Source organism: Haliotis rufescens, unplaced genomic scaffold, assembly GCF_023055435.1.
Source record: "Haliotis rufescens isolate VD_foot unplaced genomic scaffold, xgHalRufe1.0.p SCAF_28, whole genome shotgun sequence".
NCBI lineage: Eukaryota > Metazoa > Mollusca > Gastropoda > Lepetellida > Haliotidae > Haliotis > Haliotis rufescens.
The window spans coordinates 6,127,309-6,145,413 of record NW_025963979.1 but is presented as its reverse complement, the minus strand read 5'-3'; the positions used below and the strand labels follow the sequence as shown (position 1 = coordinate 6,145,413).

The window sequence follows — 18,105 nt, the reverse complement described above, 5'->3', positions numbered from 1 at the left end:
ATGTCCGTGTTCGTGAGTTCCCCAAAGTGGTAAACATCTAAAACCTGCATCACTTCAGGCTTTCCTCCCGATAGCTGACACGACATGACATGACTGGAATACTGTTCAAAGAGGCCTTAAAACCATTTTACTCACACATCACGCAAGCAAAACAACATACAAATATCATGACATTTTATTGATGCTTCAATCATCTTTTTATAGTCATTCGAAAAACCGTTACATTATATCTTACGTTGAAATAAACACCGGTTACTAGGTATATCACGTAGTACATATTTAATGGCAATATATATCTGGTTAGCATATGCCATGGTGAAAAGACCCTGTTGAAATAAATACACAATACACACAGTTAAGATATGCAACATACCTACACATACCAAAGAAACATTACAATTATAACTTATCAACAAATATCAGAATCTTATAGGTTCGCATAGTTAATATGATCAGTATTGATTAACTAGATGCTATAAAATATGCATGAAAACGCCTTTTGACATGATCCCGTTATAACATGACACATACCATACACAAGGGTATTGTCATAATGTATACAAACACAATAACATGATTACATTGATTCACAGCACACTACTTGAGTGCATAGCAAGATGAGTGAGTTGGGTTTAACGCCGCTTTTAACAGTATAACAGTTATATCACGGCGTGTCCTGTGGGAGGAAAGCCCGAAGTGATGCAGGTCTCAGACGTCTACCACTTCGGTGAAACCCACGAGCACGGGTATGGTGCTGACAAACCTAGAAACATAATCGGGGCGAACCGGGATTCGAACCCACAATCATAGGTTTCTTGCGTGCCCAAGGGACACAACTCTGCACAACGAATCGCGGCGCCTTAGACGACTAGGCTACCCGTGTCCCCGCATAGCAAGATGAATATATACGACAAAATTAAACCCTTATGATACAACAACACTAAACAAGAACACAGAAGTATACAATTCACGCATAAACTGACCTGTGATAAGTGGAACACATCCAGTAATGGTCAACTCAAATTGAAACCAAGAGACACTCGGTGAAAGTGTGAAGGGAAGCTGACGAATCCCATGAGGCATCATGTCAGTTGAGGAGCTGGGTCGAGACAATAGAGACCCAGAGAAACAATAGAAAGGCAAGCGCAATGGTGACTGTGCTATTGTACGTGATAGTGATGCAGTTTAGATTGAGTGGTTGAGCGAGAATTTAATCTTTGAAATTGAAATTAAAATACACTTGATAATATATGCATAATTACATACACACTGCCATTCTGAGGGAGCATATATGTTGAGATTTAAACGAACGATTCAGGTGTTGTTTAACTCGTGTAAGCTGAAATGGGGTTCAGCGTCGCGTCCAAGATTATTGCTTGTACTAGTCAGGACTGATGCCGATTATATAGTGCTAGCCCACTGAAATACCATGCCGCAGTTTTAACATGGAACGCTCAGACACAGTACACTGACTCCGAGCCGACCAGTCCTTGTTTTAGCTCCTTAATGCTGAGCGCCATACAGGCTAACAACAAGTGCCATCTTTTAACGTCTTTTATCGAACCCCGGACCTTCTGCTCTTCGGGCGAACGCTCTACCACGGACGCGGTCGCTTAGCTCATGTTAAGATACCTATTCATATCAAATAGTGTTTGTGACCATGCTCTGTGATATTTGGATAAGACGGGGACTGCACGGCTTATGCCCTAGGCTTAATTACAGATTTTGTCTGTTTTGATTGACTAACATTTTATCCAATTTTCAGCCCAGGGCTTAAAAACAAAAAGAGACAATGACAAAATAGGAAGAATAAATATCCCAAGTTTAATGAACCAATTCTCACAACTGGAGCGAGATAGCAACACTTTAACATTAGACATGGTTTTCTTTTTCAACTTAAGGAAAATGAGTCAAGAAAACGTTCAAAATTGAAATAACAAGAAAAGTAATAACAATCCAATATCGCCATTATGCGTGTCAGCATATGCGTTTCAAATGCCCCACTGAGTTTCCAGAATATCACCAACGTTATAGCCGGCCTCCCTGACCCTGTACATGTGGAAACCACTAACAGCACTTATGTTCAAATTGGCCATATAGAAGCGTGGAGATCAATCATTTTTTCAACTGAATTTAAGCCCATGAGCTAAATGACGAAGGGGCTTATAAAGTGTAGTTCAGGTAGAATGGCTACAACGTGAGTATAACCAGTAAAGCTGGCGTAAAATCTGTACTGCTAGGCTTCACATCATGCTCTGTTCGTTTCTTTCTCAACATGGGCTGAGCACTGGCAGATCCGGGGGTAGGGGTTTGGGTTATTAAGTGCACCCCTCCCCCAGCCCCTTGTTTCGAAGTCCTGGACACGCCTCTGTTTTGAACGGCTGTGTATGACACTAACTAGACTAACATCTAGTCTCTGAAATAAACTATTTTAGAGTTAAATTAAAGTTATAAAATATAATAAAATGGAGCCCTGAGATTTTCTTCATTTTCAGACTGCTACTGCAGTAACCTAGGCTTGCCAAATACTATAGGCTACAGACTAGACACTAACATGAAGACTGACTATCAAAGTTGCACCCAGCACATCATTGTATCTCGTTGCATTGTACTCCTCTGTTGTATTGGAATAAATAAGATAGCTACGCGATAAATCGCAAAGAACAATGAAGAACGAAGTGCGGTTTATTTCTTATGGGATATCAACATTATGTACAGCCTCTTTACGGATGAATGTAAAACGTACAAGCTTTAAAAATATTTAGCCGTATTTTAATAATGATGTCTCCCTGAATAGAATCTGACCTCGACATTGTCGGACAAGTCCATTTTATGCACAGGTGGATATTTCCTGCGTATTCTCACAATCCTCATGTCCATTACCTGTACCTATTCGCCCAATACCGATTGTCATTTCTCGCCCCTCTTTGGATGTGACCGTTCGGTCATCGCGTTTATCTGTGTTGCCCAGCCACATCTATGGGGAACAACTTCCCTCTAAAAAATAACGTCGTCCAATATACGACGTCATCAATTGCTAGCGCATGTTCGAATCTCTCCTCATGGTTTATTCTCCCTGTCGTGTTTTATTGTACGATCAACAACGACCACGAGTCGTTAATTCTTAAATATAAGATAGCTACGCGATAAATCGCAAAGAACAATGAAGAACGCAACGTGGTTATTGTTATATCATACGTCATTTCTGGAGATTCGCATATGCGCTCGCAACTTGTGACGTTATAAATTGGACGTTATAAATTTGTTTAGAGGGAAGTGTCTAGTATAAGTTGTTTCCCATAGATGCAGCTGGGCTATGCAGATACATGCAGTGGCCGAACGATATGACAATAGGTATTAGGAGAAAAGGTACACATAATCAATATGAGGATTGTGAGAATATGCGGGAAATACCAAACTTACCCGCCTGTTCTATTCGTAAAATGGTCGGATTCTATTCAGGTAGTCATCATTATAAAAAGTTTGGTAAATGTTTTTAAAACTTGTCCATTTTCTCAACATCCTTAAAGAGGCTGTAAAAAATGTTGATATCTCATATAAGAAATAAACGATTCGTGGTCGTTGTTTATCGTACAATAAAACATTGCAAGGAGATTAAACCACTCGGGTCCGCGCCCCTCATGTTTTTTTTCTCCCCGCAGTGTTTTATTGTACGACAAACAACTCCCACTCGTCTTTTATTTCTTAAGTATAGTGTTTCACGTGCAATAGGCATCATATGTATTGCATCATATATGTTTAACCTCTAACCTCATAGCTAGGTCTTGGTCCGGGGTCTGGTTGGACTCTGACGGTTGAATAAACATAAGCACTGGGTCACCATCTATCGCTACGTGTATAATACCAATTAAGGTCCATCTTACAAATTTTCAGATATGAAATATTTGTTGACTGGAAAATAGCCGAATGAAAAATGAATACAGCATTTCAGCAATATTCCATACATATTACGATAGGGCATGGTATCTCAGTGAGCTAGCACTATAAATCGGCATCAGTCCGGACTAGTACAAGCAGCCACACAAACACACACACGTACATGCACATCGCTATATAAGTGCAATAATCTTGGACGCGACGTTAAACCCCATTTCACCTCACCTTATTATCATCAAATGGACTAGTAAACACGAATGAAAGGCATTTTGTTTTACAGAATATTGTTAATGTAAAAATGGTTTCACATTTGTTATGTGTCAATGCAACTTCCATGATTATTTCATCACTGAATTACCAAACGTCACTGCATCTACCATGAATACTACCACTGCAGGTGATGCAATGAAAAGGAGGTGTGTCTGGTTTAACCAATCAGCGTAGAGCATATGTTGCTCCGTCAACAAGTCTCGTGTATAGTGCGCTCCTTTAAAACTAGCACAGCGATAACATTATTCTGATTCTGTACACCACCTCGTGTTTCATATCACACAGCCCCAGGTCTGAGTGTCAACCATTATAACTATATTCTGAGGGACATTGTACTGATTCACGAAGGATAGAAGTACTTCAGCAATTACGATATCGAGGTAGCTTGACTTATTTGGAACTACCCATAACCGGAAGTTGTTATTATTGAGAAGATGGCGGACAAGCGAGACACGTCTATCATTTGTATATTTGATGTCGATGGCACTGTCACGATGCCTCGACTTGTAAGTATGAATTGTCACAACATTTCTTGTCATGTATTGACATTATCAACTATGAAACAAAGAAATGTTTTGTTCTTGGTGTCATAGCTAGGTTTATTCGATGATGACAGGTGCCCGTTCAGATACATGCCGGTCAAACTTCTTACAGAGAATAGGGTTCGCATGTGATGCAATGCTCCTTGTCTCGGCACTGTGTCCGAGTTCAATGGAACGCATTCTTAAAACTGCAAAATTCTCAATATTAACGACATTTTCCGCATGAAGTATTGACAAAGATAACTACGCTATGTTAGATGATTTTGGTTGAATGAATGATGTTACCATAGTCTGTCTACCATCTCTAAAAAGAAACTGAAGACATGGTAGAAGAAAGAATTTCTTGTATTAAGTAAAGGGATGTTAGATTCACCAGTGCATCAATGCCTTGCAATTTAGATCTGACAATACAATACACATTACATCTACCTATTAGACTAACGCTTTTATAGTCTGTAGAAATATTATGGGGTGGTTGGGTAGCCTAGTGGTTAAAGCATTTTCTCGTCACGCCGAAGACCCGGGTTCGATTCCCGACATAGGCATAATGTGTGAAGCCCATCTATGGTGTCCCCCGCCGTCATGTTGCTGCAATATTGCTAAAAGTGGTGTAAAGCCATACTCACTCACTCTGTAGAAATATATAATTTTCACAGAAACAAGTAACCACAATTGAAATGAAAAGGAGCCCCAATAAGATGGGTATTTCTGAACCTGTGGAAAATCTAGACTTGCTTCATTTAGAGCTATTGTATTACCATGATATAACAGTAAGGGCTGGGTGGAAGGGAAAGTAATATGGTTCAGGGGCTGTGGGAACGACTAACCTACCTATGTATCAATTTCAATTTTCAATCAGAAATATTTACGAAGCATTGCAATGACCAGGCCTGATACATACCTGTGTTGGCATTACTATACTCCCTATCATGGTACAAAATAGTTAAATGTTATTGATTTAAGCATATATGTTGTTGTCAGAAGACTTTGTTACTTGTTTTGTGCTGAGATGCCTGGATGCCAGTGCATGCTTTGTCTGGCCCTATTCCCAGCACACAATTATATAGCTGAAATATTGCTGTGTTAAATGAGACTTATTCAAATATTTCAAAGTAATGTTCATTGTTTTGTGCAAATTTCACTTTCTGAAGTTGGACAACTCTTTTCATTACCATGATTGCAAGTACCAGGATTTACCTGGGCCTATATCTATTGTTTAGTCCAGGGGACAGTCAGAAACCTTTAGCCTTTTATAGAGTGGGACTTCAATGTTAGAGTGAAGAAAATCAACCATTGTTACTCTAAACTCAGGTGTATTTTTTTCCAGAATAGACATGATAGAAATGTCAGTTATAAGGTAACATGCAATTGTAATTAGTTCTATTTGAGTCAGTCTGCCAAAGTTTTTTATGACACCCAGGAGATGTAAGTGTAAATTGTTTAGACCCATTGACAATTTGTATGTGTATAAGGCTCAATAATTTGTGTCTACTTAAACTAAATGATTATTTCTCTAAATATTGCAGAAAATCACAGAAGAAATGGATGCTTTTATGGAGAATTTGAAATCCAAGGTTGTTGTAGGCCTTGTGGGAGGGTCTGACTTGTCCAAGATAACAGAGCAGATGGGGGGCTCTGCTGATGGTGAGTGTGGCATGCTGGCTGTCACAGTCTCAGTGTAATGCCCACATCCAGGTCTCGACACTGTATTAGTGCATAACCTGAATATATCACAAAATCTGCAGTATAGCATGTGTAGATTGAATTTAGGGAATATCAGTTTACTTCCATTGACTGATAACAAATTGATAAAAGCATTTCTTATTGATTGTAATGAATAAAATATTTGAATGTGCTACCAGAGGTAATAAACGGAGTAATTTGTATACCTGTAGTGGTGCACATGATCACATGGCAGATGCTGTTTAGATGATGGCGGCAACTGGTACAGTTAGTTGAGGGGAAAGTCCTATTTGATTCCCTCTCATTGCATTAAAACAGAAATGTACTCACACTTTTTCTACAGTAATAATCTCATTTGCTCAAAGTTGCACAAAATAAAAAAATTAAGTTATTGGTACAGTCATCTTTAGACAGAATATTTCAGAAATAAAACATAAAAATAGCAATAACTGGTCGGTGGCCAGTATGGCTGTAATGATTCACCGATACCTACTTAAGTACTCACTATACTTGAATCATCAGTTTGTGAGATCGCAATACGCTATAAATAGAACAGAAACTAATAGAGTTACCCCTAATATTGGCAGAAGTAGCACAGCGCCACCTGTAAGCATGGCAGAACAGAAAGACAAAGTGGTAGTCGGCGCTAGTGGCCATAACCTGTATCACTTTCAGTCCACCATCACATTTTTATTACTGAAATGTGAATACTTATAATCATGATAATCAACATAGTCATGTGAGTTTGCCACCTTACAGTTTCTCTTGCCTCCATGTTCTGGTAATGTCACTTTTGAAAATATTGAATGAAATCTTGCATTCTGTGGTCATAATGAAGTTGAGTAATACATGTGCTTGACTGAGTAGGGCTGACCAGAACTTGAATTATATTGTGTCTGCCTAATGATTGAGGAAAGCCCAAACTGACACAGAGCTCAGATATGGTGCTGATATACTACTGATCCTAACCAGCAGATCCTGCTGAGGGGCACCACTTCTACACTGCATGTTGGCGCCAGTAGTGTAACCATGGTAACCAGCTGGATGTCATCTGGGTCATTTAGTGTGTCCTCATGCCCATATTGTCTCACCTTAGTCATCACTGATCTGTCAGCTGGGGAGACATGAGCCTTTGTAATTATGTTTATGTGAATGTGTTTCAGTGATCAAGAAGTTTGACTACCTCTTTGCGGAAAATGGTTTAGTTGCCTTTAAGAATGGAGAACAGATTGGGCAAGAGGTAGAGTAATATTATTTTGGGGTTTTCAAGAAAAGATGAACTATTATCTGATAAAATGTTTCAGCCTCTTAATAGTTTATAAAGAAAATGTTGACATATTCAGGTAAATGTATAATCTTTTATAGAACCAAATCAATTAATAATGTGATAATCTCTAAATTTCAGGCTCATTAATTAGCAGAATGTTCAATGTATTGCAGACCTGTTTATATTGTCTTCAGAGATCAGTGAGAACTCAAACTACGTGTCATAATAAACATGTGGATGTCAATATCAGTGTGTGTCACTGTGTGTCTGATCTTAACTATTCTCTTTCAGAACATTCAAAAAGCAATTGGAGATGAAACTTTGCAGAAACTCATTAACTTCGCTCTGCGATACATGTCCGATCTGGTATTGCCATGTAAGAGGTAAATAATAATGTGTTTTCAACATAATTGATACCCATAGCCTTGCCATGATCTGCTTATTGTGGTTTGTATGATCTGCTTAGTTTGAATCTGGTGTTCCCCATATTGACCTTGTTCTGTTGGCATGTACCCTTGCTGATGGGTTTCACAGAAGAGGTTGATGTCCATGATCTGTGACCCTTGAGACCATCTCATTAAAATCATATCTTAGTTCCTGCTATCGCTAAACAAAGATCTGAGGACATCCCATAACGGGTCATGTCAGAACGACCTTTCATCCCACCAATCAGAGCGTCGCTTACCAGATCATGAAAGTGACAGTCAGAATGTGTTTTCTGATCATGCAACCTCGAAAACGTTAACACGGGTTATTCCAAACAACAGTACGACTGATTCTGTCAAAATTATCATCTATCCCTCACTTCCGTGGGATAAACATTTGAACGGAAGAGGCGTTGCACAGTACGTGGGAAGCACTGCCATACAATCTCAACCATATATAAGAAATTCCAGAATGTTCGTTTGTTCAGTTTTCGAAATTTTAATCGAGAACTGTGTCAACATATATTTCGAGCATAGTCTGAAAGGAAAGTCGCCAGGTTGAAACGAGTGCCGTAAAGATAGAGAGAGCTGCTTTCCTATTGGCTGATGTCGACTTCTTGTTTGTCACTTCAGTGATCGGTCAAACGTGACCCGTAATAGGATGTCCTCAGATCTCTGTGTAGCGGCAGTGAGAACTCAGATCTGATTTTAATGAGACTGCCTTTGAGACGTGGGCTCTTCGGTTTCACCAAAGTGGTAAAGTCTTTGACCTGCATCACAACAGGCTTTCCTCCCATACTAAGCTGACATGTCTTAATATAAATGAAAGACTGTTCAAAGCAGCTTTAAACCAACCTCACCTACTTGCTCATAAGATCACCATGGGAAATCCAGGGTAGGATTGGTTCGAAGTAACCTATGTTTGTTGTAAGAGGTGTTGACTGCGGGGATGTGGTTAACTGGGTCTCCTCACAGCCCAATGGCAGGGGACATGGTCATAATATCAGTCACTGGTTTGGTTGTATATTTATAATTGTTTGGAATATTGCTGACAGTGGCAGTAGGAAACAAACACCCCTTCTCAGCTGACGTGCAGAAATGTATCTGAAATACTGCAAAAATTGGTGTTAAACCAAAAATTCTGACTCAAAATATTTGACAAGCCTCTTACTAGAAAGCATGCTGCCACTATAACATCTGTCCTGTGAAGATTGCGGGTTAGAATTGGTCCTCAGCAACCCATGCGTGTCCTAAGAGGCAACTAATGGAATCTATTGATGTATGTCATTATCTCAATTGCATAAATCTATGCTCATGATGTCAATCATTGGATTTTCTGGTCAAGACTTGATTATTTACAGATAGCCCTCATATACCGGTTAGCTGGAATATTGCTGAATGCGGCGTTAAGCAACAAACCAACCTATGACAGCTCCCCATGGCCACCAACATCTATTTAGCGATGTGCAGAAATAAATATGAAATAACTATAGCCGCGAATGTTAATATGTATGTACAGTATGTAGGCAGCTTGCAACATTGAGATTCTTGTTGGGGCCACGATTGTTATGCTCCTCAGTTTCCCCTATTGATAAGGTGAGCTAGTAGTAGTGTATGTGTGTGGAGCTGGGTAGTCCATGTATCTAGTGCAGATTGAGAGCAGTGAGGTAGCCTGCCTAGTGGTTAAATCGTTTTCTCTTCACGTCAAAGGCCCAGGTTTCCATTCCCCAGGTGGGTTCTGTGTTTGAAGCCCTTTTCTGGTGTCCCCATCCTGATTGTGCTGGAGTATTGTTAAGAGGGATGTAAAACCATACTCACTCACTAGTGCAGGTTGGGTGCTCCCGTCTATTACATGGTCAGATTTTAAATATAATTTTGTATTCATGCCTCAAATGTAAATACATCAACTTGTTCCCGTCGCTATATGGCTGAAATATTGCCAATATGATGTTACATTTTAACTCACTCACTCACACAGAATACTGCTAGAATCAGTTTGGAACTTATGCTCACTGTCCCTTGAGTTGTCTCCCCTCACTGCCTGGATCTGCTGATCATGAGATCAAGCCCTACATTTATCTTCATCCTTCGCTTGTCTGCACCATATTGTGCTTGTGTGTTTCAGCCAAATGATTAATGTCTACGATCTGCATTGATGTTTTTTTCCTCTCATTCACTCACTGGCAGTGTACTCTGTGCCATGAGTGATCACCCAGTATGGTTCTGGTGTACCCTGCCATGATATTGCTGGAATATTGCTGAAAGTGACGTAAAACCATACTCACTCACTCATCCAGTATTGCCTCATCCACCTGGTGCATCCATCAGTGGTGGATGGTTGACATATATATATTTTGACTTGTACCATATGTTCTCGTCTTTTTTTCTGGTGAATAATTACCTTGCCTTTGCATGTGTTTGTGATGGTTGCCACCGATGGGGCTCACCTTTTCGCGAACACCTAGTATCATCACTATTTGATAGTTATTCATAAACACATGTTCATGATATAGACGACATCTTACAATCGATTCTGCTTTGGAATACGGAAAGAGTTTTGTTACTTTCATTACTGCTCCTCTGCTGCGGAGATGTTCATCTTAACCCCGGGCCCTTAATATACCGGTACTCAGCTTAACACAACCAAAACGTTAGCTATGGCATACATGAAAAAGATGAATGCACAATCAATACATTGTGTCTTTGATGATTGTAAAGGCATAATGAGATAATTTCTACATACAGCTCTCAATGTACTGAATCCTTTGACCTGTGAAAATAAGTTAGAATAAGTTTTCAGCAGCCCATGCTTGTCATAAGTGGCGACTACCGGTATGCTTGTTGTAAGTGGTGACTAACAGGATCGGGTGGACAGGCTCGCTGTTCACAAAGGCTTATTCAAATACTGCATCTGTGCCACGTGGGTTCATGTTCAATAGGCTTAAGTCGCAACTAAACAATGGACAATGAGGCCTTTAAACCCCTGGGGAATCATGTTAGAATAGGTTCCAAGTAGCCTATGCTGGCTAGGCTCGCTGACATGGTTATTGTCATCGTATCCCAATTGCATCAATCGATGCTCATGATATCAATCACTGGATTGTCTGATCCAGACTTGATTATTTACAGACCGCCGTCATATAGATGGAATAATGCTGAGTGTGGCAGGAAACAACAATAAAAAAAAGCTGAATCTTTGTATGGATTAGATGAGAACGGATACTTGTAGGGTGTAGATGACCGTCGTCAAGGTGACTGCTGCTGTTAGTGGTGATATATGGAGCGTTCACCTATGGCAGCAGCTGTCCTGCTGGATTTGTACAGCACAGAATTATTGATCTTTTTAGTCATGGTCTACAATGAGGCAGATGTTTTGTCTAAATGTGTTTGGTTGATAGTTTATTCCAGACCAGCAAGGCCACACTGTTTTGTTTGATGGATTTATGGATTCCAACTCCCAAGTTAGTTTTGTAGGTCACAGTATAAACAATCAGTTGAGTAAGAACTTATTGATGCTGATTTAGCTTGGTAAAAGATGTTACAATTGTTTAATTGTAGGGCTAGGCTGTCTAATATCAATATGATCCGTACAGGCATACACATCTGGCAGGGAAATGGTGTTTGGTTGTGCAGATCATAATAAAAAACATTTAATTGCTAACTATTTCATTTGTTTCATTAATCATAAAAATTAGCAAAGGCAATAAAACAAATTGTAAATCATATATATATATATATATATATTCTTTATTTTTACCTTTCCATAATACACACAAAAAATTCTCCTATGTCAAGTGTATAGTAGAATAGAATGACATATCTCATTTCCCTATCAAAAGTTGAGTTGTGTGGTTATTCTGTCACATCAATGACATGATTGATGCTCGTTATCTCCCGCAGAGCGTTTTGTGGGGGGTATTAAAATGGACACCATCAATCTGTCCATCCGTCTGTGATAGATGTTGATTCAGGAGCAGATCTTGAACAACATACTTTGTTTTTTCACCAAACTTGGCACATAGATAGGTCTAGTGGTGAACTGATGCTGATTATTGTTTGTGATTTTTTCAACAAATAAGTTTTGGAGTTTCCATGGAAACAAGTTTCATATATTTATTCACGACATGTATTTACTATTGTGGGGGATATTGACTTTGTCCTTTTTTCAAACTGGTTATGATTTCATCATTATTATTATAATTACGTACTTCAAACCAGTTTCAACCACTGTTAAACAGTTAAAATAGCATCTTTTTGGGTTTGTCTCCTATCATGCCCACAGAAAACTGACAACGTGATATACTGAAATACTGTTTATTAGCCATTGACGCACACACACACGTCAGTGAAAGAAGTCTGCTTCTCATCTGTAGGAGATCTACGTACATAGGATATACTAATATTGTCCCTCACAGACACAATGATGTTACTTTTGACTGCAGTGACATCCTTACATGCCGTATATTGCCGCCTATTTAGCGACCCCCACGTATAAGGAGCCCCCCCTGTACAACCCTTCAAAATTGATGCTAATTTATATACCCCATCCATAAAGCGAATCAGAATGAAGCACATCACCAGCACATACACAATCCAATAAAAAATGTGTTTGTCTTCCACAGAAAACAAGTGTTTGCCACTATCGTAGCTTTATCGCCCGCCCCTGGTGCAGAATTTATGGCATAATCAAATCTAAACAAACCTTAACCCCTAACCCTTGCCAATTAAATTGTATTTCCTGTTCTACTAGGCATTTTTTTATATGCAGAGATTAAGATTTTTGTGTGCATTGTCTCGTAAACTAAGCGGGAAGCAGCCATCAGCTGTTCACACGTTATGTCAGTGCACAGACCTACATAACCAGGTTAACTCAAGTTAGTTAAATCGAGACCTGAGTGTATCAAGAACAATGAATACTGGATACATAGAGAATCTCATTTGAGTGTCTTTTGATATCAAATATATCAACAAGAGTTGATAGAGTGGAAAAACCGTCAGGCTTGCCAAGGAGTTTTTATTCTTTTATCAACGAGTGTTGATATATTTGATATCAAGAGACACGAGGGTGAGATTTTATTTATAATCCAACATCATTCTTCCAACTTTTTCAGTTTGTAGACAGTAATAAGCAGTGTCTTAAGCCCCCGTTACACTATCAAAACCTTTGATCAAAAACTTGGTCAAAGACAACTTTGTAAAAAGTACTGCTAACAGCTTCAGTAGCAGAGCCATTGGTGATGTCATTTGATTGTGACATCATGGTAACCAATAGTCTGCAAAGCATTGTGATGCAATTTCATTGCAGCATATCTACACTGTAGATATCACTTGATATCATCTATATGACGGCGGTCTGTAAATAATCAAGTCTGGATCAGACAATCCAGCGATATCTCCTGTGGGAGCCAGTTTTGGATAATAAATATTGTACTGTCACTTAAGTAATAAGGATGCACATCCTACTGTGACGGTCCTGCCTTGCTGTGACAGATATGACTTGTACTTTCAGAGGAACATTTGTGGAGTTCCGCAGCAGCATGATCAACCTGTGTCCGGTGGGCAGGAGCTGTTCTCAGGCGGAACGCCAACAGTTTGCGGAGTTCGACAAGGTGAGTAACCCAGCTCACAGACTGTAGGGATCCTACATTAATCGAGGGGACATATGGGGGCATTTTAACCATTGCAGTTGAACACTGCCAGGTATTACCTGGTCCATCTGTTATCGAGTCCAATCCAAATTCATGTGTGTAAAGGACGTAATATTTTGTGTGCGATAAAACCTTGACTCCTTTGTGTCTTTCAAATGTCATGTGTTGCATCAGTTATTGGGATAAAGATGCGATATTTAAAGAATCATGAGCTATGAGAATTGCTGGATTTTGTCGAGAGTGGTTTAATTCTTAAATTACTGTGCTTTGATGAAGGACTTGGTATATTTATTCAAACTACTAGTTGTTTGTTTTTTGTTTATCATCAGATTAATTGCAAGTAGTTCATAATGTTTGAGATAATGGTCTCAGATGGACATCTTGGACCTGTCAACCAAGGCGCAACAGTTCACTGTGCAGAGTTGTGTCCCTTAGGCATACCAGAAATATGAGTGTGTTTGAATCGGTTCCCATCGATTATGGTAAATAAAGCTGACATGCCGTGATGTATAGCAAATACTTACAAGGTGGTCGGTAACAAACAAACTAACTCACTCACCCCATTCTTTATATTACCGTTTGTAAACCCAATACTTTGCTTCCACAGCAAAACAATGTCCGGCAGAAGTTTGTGGACGCTCTACGGGAAGAGTTCAAGGACGCAGGCCTGGTGTTTGCGATCGGTGGCCAGATTAGCATCGATGTGTTCCCGCAGGGCTGGGACAAGAGGTTCTGTCTGCAGTTTCTGGAGAAGGATAACTTTAAAGAAATACATTTCTTCGGGGACAAGACAATGAAGGTACATATGTAATCAGACTAGTTTATCTTCTTTCAGTGTAACAATATAACAAAGACATTACATTCCAACAGCCCATAGGATTCCGAGTTAGAATAGGTCCCCAGCAACCCTTGATTCTTCACGGAAACTTCACGGATCAGTGGTCAAGCTCGGTGACTTGGCTCTTGTGTGTCATCGTAACCAAATGGTGTGGATGGCTGTTCACAATATCAATCTCTGGATTGTCTGGTCCAGATTTGACTATTTACATGCCTCCATCATTTAGCTGATATATTGCTGAGTGTGACTTTAAACAGCAAGCCAAGAGGGCTGCTCTCTGATGATAATGATGGTAGAAGAGGGAAGCTATTCTTACTGTCTTGCCGACCAACAAGATGTGAGTAACACACATGGGGAATACATATCATACTCAGGGTCGTCTGTTTAAGGCAAGGTCCTAAACAACTTTCATTGTATTTATGTATTTCAACTCAAGAGATTTCTTTAAAAAATGTGGAGCCTTTAGGCTCTTATCATTTTGACCAAGACAATCAATGAAACAAGAAATGTATTTGGTCTGATCATGTGTGGTTTCTGAATGTACTCAGTAGAGGTGTAAACAGTTTCATGTAAGGGAGCTCACTCTGTTCATCACAAATTAAGAGTGAATGAGAGTGGTGTTTTATTCTTCATAAACATTCAAAACAGGAATATCATCTTCTTTCACCATACGTTCTTGTTCAACAGCAGTCGGTCTGTGCCGTCATTTGTTTCCACCAAGTTGCACAGATATATTTATCTTGTGATTGTTTTTTATGTAAAAAATATCATGACCTTTGTTTTGTATTTTCAAGGGAGGTAATGACCATGAAATCTTCGCAGACTCAAGAACAATCGGCCATACCGTCACAAGCCCTGAAGACACAAGGAAGCAAGTCACAGAACTTATATTTAAGTGATGTATAGGTAATATGTCTATCATGTCTCATGACGTCATGTAAATAATGTCATGTCATGTCATGTAGAAGTCCGATGGGATGAGGACATAGCTTTAGCACTGGGTTGGAAGTTTACATGTGGGGAATGCACCTAGATGGTAAAAGGTCTAATTGATAATATGTTAACATCCTCAAAATTTAGTTGTCATATATTGTCAAAGTCCAATTTGAAGGAAGTTGATACATGTGATCATGCAGTATCATGTGACAAAATGTTTCCACTATCTGAATATGTATGGATGTTTGTAGTTGAAATATTTAATGCTAAATAGCCCCCAAGCTGTTGGAACTCTTCTTAAGAAAAAACATCAAGAGTGCTACAAAGTCATTCACTATAACTGATAAGAAATTATTTGTCTGTGGGTTAACTCATGGTATTATATATATTGATTATCATATGGTGTCTTACTATTTAATTCTATTTAATTCTATCCTCATGTTTACATAGTCTGCCAAAACACATATTGATATATCTCAGATAAAGACTGTTTGAAGAACAAAAAACAGAAGTAACTGTCAAAACCAAAGTTCCATCTAACGAACCTCAGTGGAGTGCGTTTTTGACAGATTGATGTGAATAGTTTCAAAAATTATTCACCAAATGTTATGATAGGTCTGTGTAGATCCCTGCCATTGATCCACAGCGAGATCAGTGCAGGTCTTGTATGGGGTGGAGTTTCGTCCTCATCACTGTTGAAACATATTTGTGCTTGTTATATTTTGTTATGCTGTCTGTACAGACATGCCATGTGGGAAATAAACTGGTTGTTTTATAAACCTTTTTCAGTCATTTCTTCATCGAGAAAATTACAAAACTTGATTCTTTTGGTTTAAGAAAAAAATCTGCTGAGAAGTGGCCAGACTTAGTGGCCATATGCAGCTGGGAACTGGTCTCTTGTTGGTACATGTTGGTGGACTTGGTGGCCATATGCAGCTGGGAACTGGTCTCTTGTTGGTACATGTTGGTTGACTTGGTGGCCATATGCAGCTGGGAACTGGTCTCTTGTTGGTACATGTTGGTGGACTTGGTGGCCATATGCAGCTGGGAACTTGTCTCTTGTTGGTACATGTTGGTGGACTTGGTGGCCATATGTGAGTGGGAACTAGTCTCTTGCTGGTACATGTTGGTGGACTTGGTGGCCATATGCAGCTGGGAACTAGTCTCTTGTTGGTACATGTTGGTGGACTTGGTGGCCATATGTGAGTGGGAACTAGTCTCTTGTTGGTACATGTTGGTGGCCATATGCAGCTGGGAACTGGTCTCTTGTTGGTACATGTTGGTGGCCATATGTGAGTGGGAACTGGTCACTTGTTGGTACATGTTGGTGGCCATATGTGAGTGGGAACTGGTCTCTTGCTGGTACATGTTGGTGGACTTGGTGGCCATATGCAGCTGGGAACTAGTCTCTTGTTGGTACATGTTGGTGGACTTGGTGGCCATATGTGAGTGGGAACTAGTCTCTTGTTGGTACATGTTGGTGGCCATATGCAGCTGGGAACTGGTCTCTTGTTGGTACATGTTGGTGGCCATATGTGAGTGGGAACTGGTCACTTGTTGGTACATGTTGGTGGCCATATGCAGCTGGGAACTGGTCTCTTGTTGGTACATGTTGGTGGCCATATGCAGCTGGGAACTGGTCTCTTGTTTGTACATGTTGGTTGCCATATATGAGTGGGAACTGGTCACTTGTTGGTACATGTTGGTGGCCATATGTGAGTGGGAACTGGTCTCTTGTTGGTACATGTTGGTGGCCATATGCAGCTGGGAACTGGTCTCTTGTTGGTACATGTTGGTGGACTTAGTATCCATATGTGAGTGGGAACTGGTCTCTTGTTGGTATTGAATGTGTTATGTCGTTAATAGCAATATCAAGCTGGAAGAACCCCGAAATGGGCATTTACCCATTTGGGAGAATGGAAAATGAGCCTTTTGACTTGCGCACGAATGCTGTAACCACTGAACATGACTACATGACAATGCATAATTATAATTTAATCTCTCCAGGAATCCCATAAAACCTAATCAAGCAAAATGAAACCAATGAGTATGGGAAGAAAGAATTTATTGCACCTAGAGTCTACACCAGTTAGAGAAACTGTAGCCTGTCTAACGGAGTGAAATATATACAGATCATTACACAGCAACATAAAATGTACTAATATGAATTTAACAGGTAAGAATTGAACAGTCACAGTCACCAATGACTTCACCAATATGGTGTTAATGACCCATTTTTAGGTAGCCATATTTCAGTGCAAAGTGTGAACACTCACTCTTCATCTACAAGAATGAATTCAACATCAAATTCAGAAGAATGAGCAAAGTTTCTGTAGATAAATAGATTTATTATAATAGGAATTTCAGAAAGTACATGGAGTTATATTTTACAGCAACAAAACAGCACTTTTAGATATACAAATAATCTACCATAAATACTGAAACACTTTGAAAATGCATATTCAACTTTTTGTAATATTTGGCGAAATGGCCACAAACAGCAAATTAAGTTGTTCTGGGTATATAGGCATGAGATAAACACAATAACAATGTGCGAAAAGCCCCAAAACACATGTTTTCTGATTTTTTAGTTAAAAGT

The 18,105-nt window shown here is 39.5% G+C and overlaps 2 protein-coding genes across 2 annotated transcripts; one reads left to right on the top strand and one right to left on the bottom strand.

Annotated features, from left to right (window-relative positions):
• The first annotated feature begins 4,354 nt into the window (after nucleotides 1–4,354).
• LOC124139342 (phosphomannomutase 2-like) lies at nucleotides 4,355–16,285 on the top strand. Its single transcript, XM_046506349.2, has 7 exons — nucleotides 4,355–4,673; nucleotides 6,236–6,353; nucleotides 7,556–7,632; nucleotides 7,951–8,042; nucleotides 13,594–13,693; nucleotides 14,340–14,531; nucleotides 15,365–16,285. Exons 1-7 carry the CDS (start codon nucleotides 4,602–4,604, stop codon nucleotides 15,467–15,469), a joined length of 756 nt encoding a protein of 251 aa, XP_046362305.1. The 5' UTR covers nucleotides 4,355–4,601; the 3' UTR covers nucleotides 15,470–16,285.
• A 10-nt stretch (nucleotides 16,286–16,295) lies between these two features.
• LOC125384155 (uncharacterized serine-rich protein C215.13-like) lies at nucleotides 16,296–17,318 on the bottom strand. The gene has a single exon (XM_048402637.1). It carries the CDS (start codon nucleotides 17,316–17,318, stop codon nucleotides 16,296–16,298), a length of 1,023 nt encoding a protein of 340 aa, XP_048258594.1.
• Nucleotides 17,319–18,105: the final 787 nt, after the last annotated feature.